General features: G+C 45.4%; 1 protein-coding gene across 3 annotated transcripts in view; it reads left to right on the plus strand.

Annotated features, from left to right (window-relative positions):
• CEP295 (centrosomal protein 295) overlaps window positions 1-19904 on the plus strand; it is a 198882-nt gene that overhangs the window by 31982 nt on the left and 146996 nt on the right. For all 3 annotated transcript variants that reach the window (XR_011026048.1, XM_068266808.1, XM_068266809.1), the window contains exons 9-14: window positions 116-280; window positions 2458-2646; window positions 3719-3825; window positions 9152-9352; window positions 10320-10417; window positions 16158-17121. Coding sequence is in view for 2 of the 3 variants with exons in the window: in XM_068266808.1 (XP_068122909.1) it covers window positions 116-280; window positions 2458-2646; window positions 3719-3825; window positions 9152-9352; window positions 10320-10417; window positions 16158-17121 (1724 nt within the window). In the remaining variant the exon portion in view is untranslated. The remainder of the gene's footprint in view (window positions 1-115; window positions 281-2457; window positions 2647-3718; window positions 3826-9151; window positions 9353-10319; window positions 10418-16157; window positions 17122-19904) is intronic.

Consider the following 19904-nt stretch of genomic DNA (forward strand, 5'->3'; position numbering starts at 1 on the left):
GTTTGTCTCACCTTGTTTGACCCTCCCCAATACAGGCTCCATATTGTGGGTAACCCACAGTTTATCCTTTAGTGTTATTCTTAGCCTGACATTTTGTCAATTCCTTTGATTGCAGAAATGAGGGGAGATATGGTTTTGCACCTGAAGCCTCAGCCTCTGCCGGACCCCTCGGTCACTAGTGTAGATGAAGACTTGGATTTATCTGTTGAACCAGAAGCCGTGTCTGAGTGGCAGCCCCGCCCTGTGGGGGCAGAAGAGGCATCATCGGATGGGCCACAAGGTCAGGAAACGTTTTATATCCATGTTGCTTGCCTGTGTTTTTATACAGCTTAAGATCTACATTTGAAATGTAGCTCCACTTTATTCTTAACCCATTAGCAGCTTCAATAGTTATCTCATTTGAGGTAAGTGCACTGCTTTTTACATCCTCCAAGCAGAACTTCTTGGAATGCTCTGATCTCTCTCTGCTAGCAGAAAATACAGTCTGAAAGCAGAAGTCCTCTGTTACGGTCTCACACTGCCTCCTAGTGACAAGTGGCCATAAATACACATTACAACAGTACTATTTAGTAGCAAGCAAATGTACCAAATAATAACAAAGTGCTAACATTGGCCTGAAGCACTTGCAAGCCTCTAAATCAGAAGTGTCAAATTCAGATACAAAGTGGGACAAAATTGAACACTGGGACCTAGAGTGGCGGGCCAACCTCAATGTCTACTGGCCACCTTCCTCCCTTATAAAGTTCCCTGGTGTCTAATGGGCCCCACTCCAACACCTATACAGTTCCCTGGTAGCCTAGTGGTACCCTCCTTCCCCTATACAGTTCCCTAGTGTTTAGTGCTTTCCCCCTACCTCCATATGGCTTCCTTGGTGTTCTAGGGCAGAGTTCCCCAACCCTGTCCTCAAGGCCCTCCAACAGTACATGTTTTCCCGGAAACCACAAACCTGCACAGGGGAGGTAATTAGTGTCTCAGCATAACTGATGAATTACCTCTGTGGATTTCCATAAAACATGCACTGTTGGTGGGCCTTGAGGACAGGGTTGGGGAACACTGTTTCTAGGGCTTCACCTCCAATATAGCTTCCCTGGTGGTCTAGAGTGGGCCAAACAGAATGCAAAATGGGGAAACCACTTGGGGGGGGGGGGGGGGGGGGGGGGTGTTTCAAATTGAATGGCCTGATTTGGCTCGCAGGCCGGAGTTTGACATGTATGCTCTAAATTGACTGCTAAAGGGTAAAAGGACATTTTTAAATTCTTACGTATAAATGTACGTTCTCCCTCTGAGTAAAATAATCTATACATTTTCCGATGTCCCTGTCACTTATAATAAGTAGTGAAAATTTGACTGGTTTTGGAGTAGTCCATCTCCTCACAATATCAGTTATTTGATTATTCACAAAAGCACTTGCTAAACTGCAGTTGCTCAGTCCAACTGCCAAAATAGTTTAACCTCCTGGCCGATAATCCCGAGCTGAGCTCAGGGTATGTCGCGCAGGAGGAGTTATCAGGCCCTGGTGTGCCGATTTGCATATTTTTTTTTTTTTTTTTTTTTGTTACACGCAGCTAGCACTTTGCTAGCTCCGTGTAACTTCCGATCGCCGCCACTACCAGCCGTGCCGCGCAGCCCCCCCCCCCCCTCCCCGACCCCTTGCGCAGCCTGGCCAATCAGTGCCAGGCAGCGCTGAGGGGTGGATCGGGACTCCCTCTGACGTCGGTGATGTCATCCCGCCCCGTCGCCATGGCGACCGGGGAAGCCCGGAAGGAAATCCCGTTCTGAACGGGATTTCCTGCTTACTCTGATCGCCGAAGGCGATCGGAGTGGGTGGGGGGGATGCTGCTGCGCAGCGGCTATCATGTAGCGAGCCCAGGGCTCGCTACATGATTTAAAAAATTAAAAAAAAAAGTGCTGCGCCCCCTCCTGGGCGATGTAATTGTATCACCCAGAGGGTTAAACAGTTCATTTATTTTAATATGTATTAGTAACACATTGTATATACCATACTTTCTTGTTACATCTGTCTGCTCCTGGAATGTTAGAGATGGGTTTGTTGTCATTCCTTTACAACTGTGTAGTATTGCTATCAGCTCAGAGATACAGTGTTATCTAGGATTTTGTTGGGAAGGGGAGTGCAGAGACTTATTTTCACGTCCTGGGGCAGGAAGTGGTTAAACAAGCTAAAAACACATTCAGGTTGCATTTCTCTACGTTTTTATTTTCCTTCTGTCTTGTGCAAGAATTCAGGTCAACTTTAAGAGACCATACACAATTAAAAGCTTTCCATTTACATGCACGGTTCAATCCTTTTACTCATATAAATCACAAATAGTCGCTGGCGGTTATAATAATTTAGCAGAATGTTGTCACATTGGAATGTTGCTGTCCAAGATTTTTAAACCTTATGCCCGTCATACGTAAAAATTACAATTATTTGATGCCACTTGCAATCTCATGCAGAAGCTAGAGAGCCGCAGTCCCGGGTGGTGCTGAAGAAGCTGTTGAACCGCATCAGGACCCAGAAGGACCAGTGGAGCGCTAAAAGCGATGCAGAGACAGCCAGTGAGACGCTGGAGTCGGGGTCACTGCCAGCAGCAGGGCCTGCACCAGATGCCCAACAGGAGGGGGAGGGCAAGTCTGATGCTGAAGGTATGTCATGGTCTGTAACAGGGCTGTGTACGAAAATCCTCCAACCGCCGATCTGCTGCCGATAAATAGCTTCCATCATCCGATTTTGTCCGAAAATCGATCAGGCTTGGCACCGTATCGATTTCTAGCAGATTTGATCAGTGATCCAATTGGCTGGATACCGATGTGAAAGTGCATAGCCAAGAATTGTGTGTTTACATTAGATTTTCACCTTGTATTTATAAATATCCTTACCCTGAGGGCTGTTATCCCATTATTAGATTTGTAAGTGGACAGGACTACCTGCTGTGGCTCCCTGTTACATTGTACATTAGCTCTGCATTAAAGTGTACCCAAGGGGATATGTGACATGAGATAGACATGTGTATGTACAGTGCCAAACATAATAATAAGACTAACTTGTTTTAGTTTGCTGTCTGAAAGCGTTAAATTCTAGGCATGGAAGTGACAGCTTCTGTCTTGTCGGTAGCTTGTCGGGAATATAGTAAACATCACTGATATGCAAATTACATCCATAAAAGTTTTCCTGGCAGAATACAACTTCTGAGGGAAGGAAGAGCTAAAATACATGAACTAGTGACCTTTTTCTAACTTAATAAGCTGCCACTGATAAGAGACAGTTGAAAACTTCAACCTACTTTGTAAATGTTTAAATACATAAAAAAAAAACCCTGGGATACTTAGAGACTCGGAGACAAAATAAGATAATAGATTTTATAGATGCCTGGGGCTTCCCGCATGGATTGCGCTCACGACGCTGTCCTCAGCTTTCTATGTCGCCGATACTGGATCCTGTAATTTCGGGCAGTCGACACGAGCTCCCTCCGTATTGCGCAGGCGCATGTGTAAGGCAGGCACCGGAGAGACGAAGGGAGTCACTGCGCATGCACAAGTGTGGGTTATTGGTTACACGGCGTGGGGTTTCTTCCCTTTCGTATGCTCCTATAAGGGATCTCCATGCTGGAATTCTGCACAAGTGTGTAATTTTTTTGTTTGATTCCTCCTTCCAGTTTGTTTTATTTGAGTTTGTTAAAACTATTCTATATTTATGTATTTTCTTTTCCCCTTTTAGAATCCAAGTATGTGAAGGACAGCACAGTTGTGGCAGGAAAGTCTGTCCTGCTGCATCCACAGGAAGAGGCTACACGCATCAGGATGGAGACCGAGAGGAAGAAAAGGGTGACGTGTTTATCTTACTGGGTACCAAGTGTTGGGATACAGTGATGACATGCTGTGTAATACTTAGTAATGGTGATATGGGAGCTTTTTAAAGGCGTGTCTACCCCTTTTCTGTCAGTGGAATGCTTTCTAGTGTGCCCTATTTTATGGGGGAAAGGGGGCTTTGTTTGATTTGTGTTTGGATGGTCTTGACAGTCACGGAGGGCTGTAGTGATTTTCTGGGGGGTTGCAGGGGGGTATGGTGGAGCGTCGGAGGTAAAAGAGTGAGTTGGTTTGCTGTTGTGCGTGGAAAACCATTGCATTTTAAGTGGGATGAGTTCTCCCCCCTCCCCCATACATTCTGCCCTGAAGTTACATGCAGAGCAGCCACACCATCCGGAGCACCGCTCTGCAGGCCTGGCCTCTCTATAATTTCATTCATGCAAAGACGTCACCAGGTGGGGCCATCTTCTCCTTTACAGCTGTCTGCTGTACTGCTTCCTCCTACATGCAGCGAGAGCCATACGAAGGATGGTGCAGACTGTTGTAAGGAGAGAACGGCGCCACCTGGTGATGCTCTGCAGGAATGAAATGAGAGGCGCCAGGCCAACGGAATGGCTCAACAGACTGTGTGTTGAGGACCAGTGTTTAACCACTTAAGTACCAGCAGTCTCTGCCCCCTTAAAGTGGTCTGAAAGTCAGCATTTCTAGTTTGCTCTAAAAAGATTCCTCACAGCTTGAAAGCTACTATCCCAGAAAAATATTCTAGCAGAACATCACTGAAATGGTTAAACAAAGCACTTTTCTCCTGCTATTCAGTTTTAAATCCACATCCGAACTGAAGATAGCAGTATTTTTTTTTTACTTATTGAATACAGATGTATCAACACTGTAATGTAAACAAACACTCAGGGCCAGTGCACACCAAAAACCTCTAGCAGATCTGCAAAATGCTAGAGGTTTTTGAAGCAGATCTCAGAACGATTCTAGGCATGTTTAGAGAGATTTTCTAAACATGTCTAGCGTTTTTTGGAGCGTTTTTGTGTAGCAAATGTCATTTTGTTACAGTAAAGCTGTTACTGAACAGCTCCTGTAACAAAAACGCCTGGAAAACCGCTCTGATCTAGCGTTTAAGGAGCGGTTTTCCACCTTCGTGTACTTAAAGGGGCACTATGGCGAAAAATTGTTTTATAGCCACTGTACTATGCCTAGCTGTTTGTAGAGCATAGTAGCTTACATGTAGTGAGGCACAGGGGCTTTTTTTTAAACCCTGACATCACCTTGTATACATTTGCAGTCACGTCGGCAGAAGTACCTTTCCGACGCCACTTAGCCTGTTCCATGTAGTTGTAGGGAGGGAGTTGTATGTCTGTATGTATACATACATACTCCATGACATACATGAATAACTGTTATACATGAATAACTACCTGCAATTAGCTTTACACAAAAAACGATTGGTTATAAAAAAAAAAATTCACCACAAAAACAAAAAACAAATCACAACTACTGTACAATTAGCAGGACACAGCTACAGCGCTTGTCTGCTCTGCAAGCCGCCGCCGCTCTGTCTGCGCACTTCACAGAGCGAAGCCTGGTAGCCATAGAAACGGACAACATTAGGTGTCCGTTTCAATGCCAGCTTCGCTACAGGGGTCCTTGCCGGGCAGCGTCATCAGTAATGATGATGCGTTCCTCCACAGTCCTCCTCACATGCAGTTGCGTCCCACGTAAGAGGGAGGGTGCGTTCCACTCCCCGCACAGCACATCAGCTACTACTCTTTACGGCACATGGGGGATCAGTATAACTGCACGATCGTGCAGTTGAAATTTAGAACAAACCTTCCAGCGCTGCAGAGAGGGGAAAACTGTAACGTCAGTTACAGCAACAGGGAAAGATGCCTCCCTACAACTACATGGAACAGGCTAAGTGGCGTCGGAAAGGTACTTCTGCCGACGTGACTGCAAATGTATACAAGGTGATGTCAGTGTTTAAAGAAAAAAAAAAAAAAAGCCCCTGTGCCTCACTACATGTAAGCTACTATGCTCTACAAACAGTGGCTATAAAACATAATTTTTCGCCATAGTGCCCCTTTAACATTGAGGCAGAAATGCCTCAGAAATATAAAAATGCTGCAGCCCCCGAGTTTGCGTTTATGGAAAAACAAACCGCTCAGGTGTGCACCATCCCATTCCCTTTCATTAGCTAAGCGGTATTCCCCCTGCAAGTGTTTTAAAAACCGCTCCAGAACCGTTCTGGTGTGCACCAACCCTCTCTGAGAAACACTCTCTGCTTCAGGCACACACAGTGTTCAGAATAGCTCATTAGAAGATTTTAATATATAATAAAAAGCAGTTATAATAGAAAAATAATAAAATGCAATGGCAGGTTTCAGGGTAAGAAAAACGACACTTTGGAAAATTTGTAAACAGACCATATTACGTGTGTGCAAAAGCAATTATAACTGTATGAGTAATAATACGTAGGAAAACACTTTTTTTTTTTTTTTTTATATATTATTGAATTTTATGTCAGTTTCAGACCACTTTAACCACTTTACCCCCGCCCGTACGAATTTCTCCATCCCTTTTTCCATCCTTTAACCTCCAGGGACGGAGAAATCCGTACTTTCCGCGCTCCCGCTCGCTCTAGCGCGCACTCCCGCGGGTAAACACGCCGCCCAGATATCAATGAACGGGAAAATCCATTCCCGTTCGTTGATCTAAGCCCCGCAATGATCCGCTGTTTTCTGCTAAGCAGCGCGATCATTGTGAAAAAAAAAAAAAATGTACCCAGCCTCCTAGTACTTCAAGCGTTTCTCACATACAAAATGAATTACTTATACACAAAAAATTAACTCATTACCTCCCAGACTCCCCTTTTTTTTGTAATTAAAAAAAAATTTTAAAATTTACAATTAAAAAAAAAAAATACATAAATAGTTAACTTTGGGACTGAACTTTTTAAATATTTATGTCAGGAGGGTACAACACTGTTACTTTATAAACTATGGGCTTGTAATTAGGGATGGACGCAAAACTGAAAAAAAAATGCACCTTTATTTCCAAATAAAATATTGGCGCCAAACATTGTGATAGGGACATAATTTAAACGGTTTTATAACCGGGACAAAAGGGCAAATTTCATGGGTTTTAATTACAGTAGCATGCATTATTTAAAAACTATAATGGCCAAAAACTGAAAAATATTTTTTTTTTTCCCACATTTTTCCTATTTTCCCATTAAAACACATTTAGAATAAAATAATTCTTGGCATAATGTCCCATCTAAAGAAAGCCTAATTGGTGGCGGAAAAAACAAGATATAGTTCATTTCATTGTGATAAGTAATGATAAAGTTATAGACGAATGAATGGAAGGAGCGCTGAAAGGTGAAAATTGCTCTGGTGCTCAGGGGGCAAAACCCCTCAGTGGTGAAGTGGTTAAGGACCAGAGACCGCTGGCACAGAAACGGCAGAATACTGACGAATCGCCGCACATCCTGAGGAGTGAGGACACCCACTCTGCCGTCTCTGACAGCAGAGCCATGTGGGCCGGTCAGGAGCCGCTTTCGTTGGCTCCTGATCGTGTCTATGAATGTAAGCCTATGGGAGTTGCTTATATTGATGCATGGCCAGGAGCCAATGAAATCTGCTCCTGACTGACTCACAGGGCTCTGCCGTCAGAGACAGACAGGGCGAGTGAGCTGCAACGGGAGACATCGGCGGGAGCGACGAAAATGGCGGCTGCGCGCTGTGGCGGTGAATTGAAATCTACGCTCTGGCAGCCAGATCGGCATCAAAGCAGGGTGTAGATTTCAATTATCGTGGCCTGTAAGTAGTTAAAGGATAAGGTTAGTGTAGTAAAAGTGTGCTTTAATGCTCTGGTACCTACACCTATTTATACCTATATCATTGCGCTGCCTTACAGTCCACTTTATAGTCCACAAAATTCCACCTTAGACCAGGCTTCCTTTTGTTTCTTCAACTCTTTAAATCCAATGCACCTGAGATAAATACAAACATAAAAAGTTCATCGCATAGATTGCCATACAGCAGGAATCTTCCACCTTAAAATTTTTCTCTGTGTGGTATGTTACAGTTCACCATCCTATTCGTGCTCCACCACCTTTAGGGACTGCTCTCACCTTTTGCTATGGCTGCCCCGACCCACAGACCGCTAACAAAGCTTCGTATGATCCAAACCGATCTTATAGGCTCTCCAATTCCTTCAATCTCATGGCGATATCACACAGATGTGTAAACGAGAATAAAATATCATAGTGTATACTGTTTCAAAAGCCTTGAGGGGGGACACCACTACCAGTTATATCACAGTGTATCAACAAGAGTGGCATCCAAACCTGTGCACCCGGCACCAACAGGGACCGTGATCACCTGATATCTCTGCTGCCCAAATCAGACAGCTTCAAAAATCTGCGCAAGGACTTTTGTATGTGGTGTAGTGGTTAGCACTGTCGCCTTGCAGCGCTGAGTCCCCCAGGTTTGAATCCCAGCCAGGTCAACTTCTGCAAGGAGTTTGTATGTTCTCCTCGTGTCTGCGCGGGTTTCCTTCGGGCACTCCTGTTTCCTCCCACATTCCCAAAAACATACAGATAAGTTAATTGGCTTCCCCCTAAATTGGCCCTAGATTATGATACATGCACTACATGATACATACATACACATATGACTATGGTAGGGACTAGACTATGAGCCCCTCTGAGGGACAGTTAGTGACAAGACGATATACTCTGTACAGCGCTGCCGAAGATGTCTGCGTTATATAAATGCTTAAATAATGGAGTTGGATATTTGAATAGTAATGTGATATTCTTACCTATGCGGCATACCTACAGGTGGGGGCAATAGGTTTAGATGTAGTGTAGAGCGCACCAATTTTTTCCTCTTTGGGGATCTCAATTCTATACCTCTATCATTAGTGGAGTGTATATGTTTAAAGTAGAACTCTTGCACGGGGCAGAAGGAAAACAGAGAGAAATACACCCTGTATGTATTTGGAGAGTTCAGCCTGTCTAATTACCCCGCATCTGTGACTAATCACCAGTGTAATTTGATTTTGCAGCTTGCTGCCTTGGCAGAGAAGCTAATTTGTTAATCCTATGCCTGCTTCCATGAAAGCTGGAAATGGACACACCAACTTTATTGCAGGATTTGTATCCGCTGTAACAAATGTTTTTTCTGTAAAGGTTATTATGCTGTTGCTTATCTTTCAGAGCAGAGAGGAAGTTCTGAGTTCATTATAGATGAGACTGTGAAACCTTGACAGATTATGATTGTTTAAATGTTTTGCAAGAAAGTAAATGAGTTTTAATGTTTTCATATAGATGGAGGGGCTAGAACGCCAGAAGATGGAGCAACTGGAGCTGCTAAAGCGGCTGGAAGAGGAAAGGGGAGCTCTGGAGGAAGAATACAGCCGGATGCAGCTGCATATGCAGGAAGCCAGGAGAAGAGACATGGAACAAGAGAGCAGCACAGCCATACAGGAAGAGGAGTCGGAGCTCCCAGCATCTGAGGCAATCTCTGAGGTAACTCTCTATGTAGAGAGCTCCCTGCGTGCCCTGGAGTTGTTCCTAGAGGGGATTGTCATCTGTATTTCACTTTAAAGCGGATCTGAGATGAAAAACTAACTATGACAAGTAACTTGTCTATATATCTTATCTAAAGTGCAGATAGTTTACAAAGCAAGTCTAGCTGCAAACGGCTTCAATACTATATGATGATTTCTTCCTGTGCTATGATCACAAGCAGAATATGACTGCTCTCATTGTTACACACAGGCAAGCTGATCTGCATCTCCAGCCCTCAGCCTGTGAAAACTACACTCCCCTCTTCTCTCTCCTCCCCTCTGCCTCTTAAAGGATACTGCTGCCGAAAGGCTGCAGAGAGATAAAACCTGCATTGTGTAGGTAAAGAAAAGTACATACTCACCGCTCCCCTCGCTCCCTGCCGTCGGGTCCCGCTCGTCAGCCACAGCTCCCGGTACTGGCCGACTCTCCTGACCCGGACATACTGCGCCGCACATGCGCAGTATGTCCTGTAATCTTCGCTTCTGGCGTCGCATCATGACGCCAGAAGTACGGACACTCCCCCGCCTCCTGCGTGTGCGCTCCAGCGGCTCCACTATAAAGCTAGCATGTAGCTTTATAGTGGAGCCGCTGGAGCGCACACGCAGGAGGCGGGGGAGTGTCCGTACTTCTGGCGTCATGATGCGTTAAAATGCATTTAGAAAGAAAATAATTCTTAGCAAAATGTACCTCCCAAAGAAAGCCTAATTGGTGGCGGACAAAACAAGATGTAGGTCAATTCGGTGTGATAAGTTGTGATAAAGTTATTGGTGAATGAATGGGAGGTGAAAGTTGCTCAGATGCATAAGGTGAAATGACACTGTAGGCTTAAGTGGTTAAATATATACCAGATGGTCGCTCAATCACACCATAAGATGGACAACTTTCATGTGATAATGTGTTTATAGTTTGCCATCTCTCACCATAGGAGTCCCCAGAACATGTTTCAGAGGTTCCTGTGTCTCCGGAGAATGTGCACATTCAGATGATTCGAGACTATCAGCAGCGCCTTATAGAGCAAAACAGGTAAATCTTGTGCTCCGTTTTGCCATCTACTCTTCTGTGCTTGTTTAAAGTGTATCAGAAATGAATAAATGAAAAACCTTTTATACTTTCCTAATGGCCCTTTCACACGTATTTTTAGTTTATTTTTAGATTTAGTCTATGGAGACTTTCATGCTGCCACGTTACGGCATAACGCGATGGAAATAACGTTTTTGCCGCATCCCCGACGCAGGGCTGGGATGCTGCATTGACTTCTGCGTCGTCCCGGAAGTCATGTTGGTCTATGGCAATGCACGGGTCTTTAAACACTGCGACGTGGCACACATGCACGGAAACACATTTTAATAAGTTTCCGCATGCCCGAAGCAGGAAGTGACAGCAATCGCGCGTCACTTCCTGCTTGGCCAGTGGCGAAACAGGGAACACCGCGCAATAGTGCTGTGTTCTCTGAAATCCTGTTTCTGGCAGTGCGATGCAGCAGAAGCGTCGCATCGCTGCCACCAGTGTGTAGTGTGAATCTGGCCTTAGGCTTCCTCCGGCCCTCTTCAGGCCATGGGCCCCCTCGCTGTCTCTCTGGGCCGCTCTGGTCCCCCATCAGACGGCCCAGTATTTCTTGCAGTTGCGCATGCCTGGCAACGCCCGTCAGGGGTGCTCCTACAGGATCTCCAGAGCTCCATTGGGCAGCTCTCTCACCTGCCACTCCCCCGCCTGTCTGCACGCTGTGAGACACACTCTCTCCTTGCAGCGTTGTGACCCAGAGGTTGTGAAAGTGGGCCATTGCGGCCTACAGGAGTGGTGGTTTTTGAGGCTACATGATCCGCTCAGCCCCCTGGATCAGGTAGCCTACCTTTTTTTTTTTTTTTTTTTTTTTTTTTTTTTTTTTTTTGAGCCCACCTCTGGTTCTCTATAACCACTTGAGGACTGCAGTGGTAAACCCCCCTAAAGACCAGGGCAAATTTAACTAAATGGGCCACTGCAGCTTTAAGGCATAGCTGCAGGCCCGTACAGCTCAGCACACAACAATTACCTCCCCCCCGTGTTTGTGTTTTTTTTTTTTTTTTTTTTTTTTTTTTAATTAAAATGAGCTGCGGTTGTATGTGCTGTCCCCCTGCTCCCTCTCTCACCCCAGCCAGCCAATGACTCGATCGGCTGTCATAGACTTCAGCCTATGAGAGCCGATCGCTCTCTTGTCCCCCAGAGGAACAGAGGGACAGCCGTGTCACACTGCTGTCCCCAGTACAGCGCTGCTGCTGATCGCAGCGCTGTACTAGCAGAAAAGACGCCGGTTTCGCCACCTAACACTCTTTCGAGACTTAAGGTGGGGCGGAGCTCCGCCCCCCCAAGCAGGAGATGCGCGCGCAGCCTGCACGTGATCTCCTGCAAACTGCAGCCCCAGGACTTGACGCCAATTGGCGTTAGGTGGTCCTGGGGTTGCCGCCGCACCCATGGGCGTTACGTGGTCGTCAAGTAGTTAGACAACCCGAGGTGGTGTTCTGACAATGCAATCCACATACAGAGGCTGGGTCTGCCTATACAGCCCAGCCTCTGTTGCTATCCCAATCCCCTCCTAAGTTCCCCCTGCGCTCTGCAATCTCCCATAAATCACAGCCGCGCTATGCGGGCTGTGTTTACATCTGTACTGTCACTCTGCGTGCTCCCCCACGCCTCCTGCATAGCTCCGGTCCCGCCCTCGTCCCTTCCCTCCAATCAGCGGGGAGGGAAGGGACGTGGGCGGGGACCGGAGCTATGCAGGAGGCGGAGGAGCAGCAGACTGACAGTATAGAGATAAACACAGCCTGCTGCGACACGCTGTGTGTCAAAAGCGCGGCTGTGATTTATGGGGATAGCAGAGCGCAGGGGGGGCTTAGGGGGAATTTAAATAGCAACAGAGGCTGGGCAGTGTAGGCAGATCCAGCCCCTCTATGTGGATTGCATTGTCAGAACTCCACCTCGGGTTCTCTTTAAAGAGAATCTAAACTGAGAAGGATATGGATTTTTCAATTTAAAAACGCCCGTTGCCTGACTCTCCTGCTGATTCCTGTCTCTCTAATACTTTTAGCCACAGCCCCTCAACAAGCATGCAGATCAGGTCAGTGGATTAGCTGCATGCTTGTTTCAGGTGTGTGACTCAGCCACTGCTGCAGCCAAATAGACCAGCAGGACTGCCAGGCAACTGGTATTGTTTAAAAGGAAACCTTCATATCCCTCTCAGTTAAGGTTCCCTTTAATGAGGTGTACATATTATGCTGCCGCTAACATTCCCAGCGGAGTTGATCTCTATACTAGTCCCCTCGGAGTCGTAGAAACTCAGTGGTGGGAGGGGGACACACATTTCAGGGTAAGGCAGTTGGTGTGAGTTACTGATATATGGCCACAGACTATAGCATTGCAGCTATAGCCACACTGATAATGATTTCTACAATAAAGCCTCTGGCCCCGGCTCACACTGCGCGGTCAAAAACTGATCTAACAAATTGGTCCATTTTTATATGGGGATCAATATTACATCCGTGACTTCTGTTCTGTTTGAGCTCAGCCAATGCAATGTCAGTCTGGAATTTTTTGCAGACTCCTGTATTTGCTGTCCGGTGGAACGGACCAAACTGATCAGTTTCAGATGTACTGATGTACACGGATCCTGTTGATTTGGCGTACGAGAGGAATCGGTGCCGGGAGAGTTGGGCGCAGGATACAGCCGGTATATGGCTGATCCTGCTTCTGCACAAGTCCCGGCCGTGTTAAGTACTATTCCCCCTCCAGACCGCCATGGATGGTGGGGAATGATGTAATTCAGCTTCCAGCTATTGCTGGAGGCCGAATTAGTGTGTTAAATGTAACTTCAGCTCCGTCTTCTGCTGGTGCCGAAGTTACACTTTGTGCGCTGCTATAACTAATACCCATTACAGCTTATGGTGGTGCCGGCTGCGCCCAAGTCTCCTGCGCTGGATTCACAGTGTTCGCTGGATGTGACTTGGAATCCGTTCTGTTTTGCAAAATGCAGCATTTTTTTTTTTTTTTTTTTTTTTTCAAATCAATTTTTATTGAATTTTTAAACTTACAGGAGTTACAATACAAAGTAAAGTTGGGTATGAAGATCGTAGCTAACAATTTTAAACAGTTTTAGCAATTATTAACATTTATTAACATATATAAAAGTTAACTGTACACAGACATTGCGAAGTAGCTTTGGGAAAATAGGGTTGGTGTATTTTTCTTTGGATCAGCCCAATTGATGGGGTGGTTGTTGTGGTGGGAGGGGAGGGGGGCATGGGGAGCCAGAGCTGATTGAAAAGGAGAGGGGATTGGACAGGGTTCCAATCATCTGGATAATGAGGGATTTAGTTGTGGAATCGATCTCTGTAAGGGCAATGCCAACTACCTACAGATTTGGTTGGGAGTAAAGTTGTAGAAGTTTGTGCTCTGGAGGGAGGGTTGCATTGATAGGGAGTTGGTCGAGTTGGTTGGTCTGTGGGTCAGTTTTGATGGTTCTAAGTGGGCTATGAATTAGGAGGTCCTGAGCGATATAAAGAGTAGGTGGGTTGTTGGGTATATACCCTAAGGCCTAGTGGGGAGAGTTGATATGAGGTTGGTCATAATATGTAGTGTTGAGGTAAAGTCACACTTTTTTTTGGAAAGAGATTCCATTTTTATATTGCTAAGGGCTAGATTCATAATTGTGTCAGGTTTAGGGATGTCAGGTGTATTCCATTTTTGTAGTATGGATTGGCGGGTGGCACATAGTATATGGGAGAGGGCTATTTTAATTTTAGTTGGGGCTGAATTAACACCTATGTGTAGTAATGCAGTTTCAGGTGGGAGAGTAAGGGGTGGGTCTGAAATAGATGCAATTAATCTTTCAATAGTCTTCCAAGTTGGTCGGATTAGCGGGCAGGACCAGAGTATATGCATTAGTGTACCCTGGTTTTTGCATCCTCTCCAGCATAGGGGATTTGGGGATGAGGAAAATTTGGCTAACTTGTCGGGGGTGAGGTACCAATTCAGAAATATTTTTGCAGGGATTCCCAGTGATAGATGTTGGAAGATGTTTTACATACACAATTGAATGCTTGGATCATTTGGAAGTGTGTGATCTGATTGTTGAGCGCAGTTGACCAAAAGTGGAAGTGTTTAATGAGAGAGGAGGTGTTCCCATATATAAGAAAGTTGTACCATAGTGAGATACCTTTTTTTTAATGGGAGGGTGGAGTTGATGAGAGCGTTCAAAGTTCTTGGGAGCGAGGGGATTGATATTTGCCTCTTACTGAAGAGGTGACAGATTTGTGCATATTTGAGAAAGTCAGAGTTGGGAAGGTTATATTGTGATTGTAAGTTTTGAAAAGGTTTGAATGAGCCGTTATTGGTAAGATCGTTGAGTGATGTGATGCCTTTATCTATCCATGATCTCAGTGAGAGATTAGGAATGGCTATTTGTAGGGATTGGATCGGGATTTTAAGTTGGATAGCGTCATTAGTATCGGAATAGTTTCTATGGAGGTTTTTCCATAGTTTAAGGGTAATTACGGTGGAGGGGAGATAAAGTTTTTTTGTGGGAAGATTGAGAAGTGCCAGAGAGAGAAGAAATTTCGGGTGAGTCCCACAGTGGAAGGATTCTATGTTTATCCATAAGTTGTTGGATGCAGCATTTTTTAGTACCGTGTGAACAGTCTTATTCTTGCTGAACAGGTTGAAGTTTGAAGTTCAGACCTACCACAGAAGAATCTTGTTCAAAAGTGTGTCTAATCAAAACTAATTTTCTACCGTTCTAAAATGATTTTTTTTTTTGTAATCTTTCCAAGTGAAAATGTTACAAAATAGCCTACCTGCCTTTCTCTCAAGGTAATTGTAACCTGTGTAAAAATTAGCCCTGTTAGCTATTTAATGCAACTAACTTTATACTGTATATTATTTTGGGGCTGTGGGAGGAAACACAAGCATTTGGGAAGAAGGGGGAGTCATGCATGCAACTCTGTGCAGATAATGCGCCTGGTGGAAGAGTGCTCGTTAGTTGGCCACAGTGCTACCACATCCTACCTAATAAATCCCTAATGTCCCTGCGTCCGTCCCTGTGTCAGTGCTTTTTTGCACTGCGCATGTGCAGGGACAGATGGAGGAGGAAGGGGCGGGTGTACGATGGGCTCGCGCATGCGCGCGGTGGCATTAGTGACAGACCTAGCCCAAGTCACTAGTTACTAAATAAAGCAATATTTTGAAGATCTAAAACTGGACAAAATGAATTTGCACATTAAATACACCAAATATTTCCAGTATATCGAAGCTGCTGACTAAAAGGACACCTGAAGCAAAAATAAACTAATGAAATAAACAATTGTATCTATCTTCCTTCTAAAAATGACTTTTTAAGATATTCCACAGTTTTGTTTTAGCTTTAAAACTACTTTTTATGTTTTAACAGTTTTTTTTTATTTTTTTTGCGCAATGACCCATTCATTGAAGTATGCCAGAGCTAAAATCTTTGAACCATTGACTCTCTTTTTATCTCTTTCCTGCTCCCAGAAGCAGTTTTCTGCTAGGAAAGTGTTTTATAGTTGGAATTTCTTATCAGTGAGGGTCACACTGTAGTCACTTCCTGACTGAGTCAGCCACTTAGATACCTGATATTTAACACTTTTAGGCAGAGAAAGAAGAACAAAAGGAACACAGCCTAGTTATTTGTGTGCTAGGCACTGTACATACACATGTCTATCTCATCATGTTACACGTCAGTTCGGGTATCCTTTGAAGTCTTTCTGTGTTTGTTTAGGCTCCATAAGCAATCGGTAGATGAAGCAAGGAAGCGATTACAAGAATACCAGCTGCTGCTAAAGAAGAGATACCCACATTTGTCAACCTCTCGCCAAGATACTTCTGATCGGAGTCTAGAGATCACCACGAGCCCAAAACCAACCTCAAGACTACCGGTGCTAGAGTATACAAATGCTCATAGCGCCAGTCCACCTCCAACCTCTCCTCCTGGAAGGGCTGTGACCATTCCTTCAGCTATACACAATACATACATTACTCCTACTACAGGGAAGCGACCTTCACAGGAAGAGGGTGAACAAAATGTTTTACAGACAACCAGAAAGCTAGAACCTGAGCATTTAAGTCAAAGGAACTTGAGCAATGATGGGGGACCTGTGTTAGTAGTTGACTCACACAGACTTGGTGACAGTATCCGAAGCCTTCATGAAGTCTGTTCTCCAGGACAGGTTTTTGAGGGAGAGTCACCTTCCCAAGAGCCAAGGCACCGCCTAGAATCTCAATACCAGAAACATGATGATGATTATGCATCATCACCTCACACTTCAGTTATTTGTGATAAACAATCCTCAATATCTAGCCCAGGAGAGTATGAAACGTCCTCAAGTACAACATACCATCCACTTCCTTCAGAACTTTCTCTTGGGCTTCCTCCTGCTGACTATACAGAAACTGCCATTCCTTTGGCAGGTCCAAGCGTGCATGTCATGGACGAAGACCATCAGACCCTAGGAGATTTCTCCAGTGTTCGGGAGTTCAGAGAGAAGCTTCTCTCCTCCACTGCAGAGATCCAGGCTCAGCAGGAACACCTGAAGGCCATGCAGGATCAACTAGACCGGCAACGAGACACACTAATGTCCAAGCAGAAAAGCCATGAGCAGCACCTTCTGGAGAAACACAAGCAGCTGGAGGAACAAATGAGAAGACACCGAGAGTCGCTGGAGGAAGTTCTTGGCTCCAGAGAGGTATTAAAGAGGAACTCCAGTGAAAATAATGTAATAAAAAAAGTGCTTCGTTTTTACAAAAAATTTGTATAAATGATTTAGTCAGTGTTTGCCCATTGTAAAATCTTTTAAATCCCTGATTTACATTCTGACATTTATCACATGGTGACATTTTTACTGCTGGAAGGTGATGTAGCTGCTGCTTGCTGTTTTGGCAGTTGGAAACCACTGTAAACGGCTACTTCCCACAATGCAACAAGGTTCACAGAAAGGAAACTGCCAGGAGTACCATGGTCCTCCGTTTCTTGTGGGGAGGGGTTTCACCACAATATCAGCCATACAGAGCCCCCTGATGATCCATTTGTGAAAAGGATTAGATTTCTCATGGGAAAGGGGGTATCAGCTACTGATTGGGATGAAGTTCAATTCTTGGTCACGGTTTCTCTTTAACGACTTGCCGACCGCCCACTGCACAGAGGCGGCCGGCAAGTGGATCCCGCAAGGACCGCCGCATGCACAGAGGCGGCGGTCCTTGTACGGGCATGGGTGGCGCGATCGCGTCATTCGTGACGCGATCGGCCGCCGGCGACTGGCTCCGCCCCCCTCGCGCTATAACCCGCCGGCCGTTCGGAAGCACCGGCGGGTTACTAGCACCCGGATCGCCGCATACAGAGTGTATAATACACTTTGGCCTCAATTCACTAAGCTTAACTCCTGTCTTTAATAGCTCTTCTGAGCTGTTTAACAGTTATCACCATGGTAATATAATTGTGATAACTGTAAAACAGCTCAGAAGAGTTATTAAAGACAGGAGTTAAGCTTAGTGAATTGAGGCCTTTGTAATGTATATGTATTATACAGGCTGCCTCCTGCCGAGGGACCACCAGGGCAGGCTGCAGCCACCCTAGTCTGCACCCAAGCACACTGATTCCCCCCCTGCCCCCTGATCGCCCACAGCACCCCTCAGAACCCCCCATGCCCACCCCCCCAGACCCCTGTTTGCACCCAATCACCCCCCTAATCGCCCATCAATCACTCCCTGTCACTATCTGTCAACGCTATTTTTTTATGTCCTAAACTGCCCCCTGCTCCCTCCTGATCACCCCCCACCCCTCAGATTCTCCTCAGACCCCCCCCCCCCCCCCTGTGTACTGTATGCATCTATCCCCCTGATCACCCATCAATCACCCCCTGTCACTGCCACCCATCAATCAGCCCCTAACCTGCCCCTTGCGGGCAATCTGATCACCCACCCACACCAATAGATCGCCCGCAGATCCGACGTCCGATCACCTCCCAAGTGCAGTGTTTACATCTGTTCTCTACCCTAAACACCCACTAATTACCCATCAATCATCCATTAATCACCCCCTATCACCACCTGTCACTGTTACCCATCAGATCAGACCCTAATCTGCCCCTTGCGGGCACCCAATCACCCGCCTACACGCTCAGATTGCCCTCAGACCCCCCCTTATCAATTCGCCAGTGCAATATTTACATCTGTTCTTCCCTGTAATAACCCACTGATCACCTGTCAATCACCCATCAATCACCCCCTGTCACTGCCACCCATCAATCAGCCCCTAACCTGCCCCTCGCGGGCAATCTGATCACCCACCCACACCAATAGATCGCCCGCAGATCCGACGTCCGATCACCTCCTAAGTGCATTGTTTACATCTGTTCTCTACCCTAAACACCCACTAATTACCCATCAATCACCCCCTGTCACTGCTACCCATTAGATTAGACCCCTATCTGCCCCTAGGGCACTCAATCACCTGCCCACACCCTCAGAACGCCCTCAGACCCCAGCCCTGATCACCTCGCCAGTGCATTGCTTGCATCTATTCCCCCCTCTAATCACACCTTGAGACACCCATCAATCGCCTCCTGTCACCCCCTAGCACACCTACCCATCAGATCAGGCCCAATACAACCTGTCATCTAAAAGGCCACCATGCTTATGACCGGTTCCACAAAATTCGCCCCCTCATAGACCACCTGTCATCAAAATTTGCAGATGCTTATACCCCTGAACAGTCATTTTGAGACATTTGGTTTCCAGACTACTCACGGTTTTGGGCCCGTAAAATGCCAGGGCGGTATAGGAACACCCCACAAGTGACCCCATTTTAGAAAAAAAGACACCCCCAAGGTATTCGGTTAGGTGTATGGCGAGTTCATAGAAGATTTTATTTTTATTCACAAGTTAGTGAAAAATTACACTTTGTGAAAAAAAAAAAAATAAAAATCAATGTCCGCTAACTTTTGACAAAAAATAAAATCTTCGATGAAAAGTTAGCGGACATTGATTTTTATTGTTTTTTTTTTTTTTTTTCACAAAGTGTAATTTTTCACTAACTTGTGACAAAAAATAAAATCTTCTATGAACTCGCCATACACCTAACAGAATACCTTGGGGGTGTCTTCTTTCTAAAATGGGGTCACTTGTGGGGTTCCTATACTGCCCTGGCATTTTAGGGGCCCAAAACCGTGAGGAGTAGTCGAGAAAACGCCTCAAAATGACCTGTGAATAGGACGTTGAGCCCCTTAGCGCACCTAGGCTGCAAAAAAGTGTCACATGTGGTACCGCCGTACTCAGAAGAAGTAGTATAATGTGTTTTGGGGTGTATTTTTACACATACCCATGCTGAGTGGGAGAAATATCTCTGTAAATGGACAATTGTGTGTAAAAAAAAAAAAAAAAAAAAAAAAAAAAAAAATCAAACAATTGTCATTTACAGAGATATTTCTCCCACCCAGCATCGGTATGTGTAAAAATACACCCTAAAACACAT

This window comes from Hyperolius riggenbachi, chromosome 2 (genome assembly GCF_040937935.1).
Source record: "Hyperolius riggenbachi isolate aHypRig1 chromosome 2, aHypRig1.pri, whole genome shotgun sequence".
Classification (NCBI taxonomy): Eukaryota; Metazoa; Chordata; class Amphibia; order Anura; family Hyperoliidae; genus Hyperolius; species Hyperolius riggenbachi.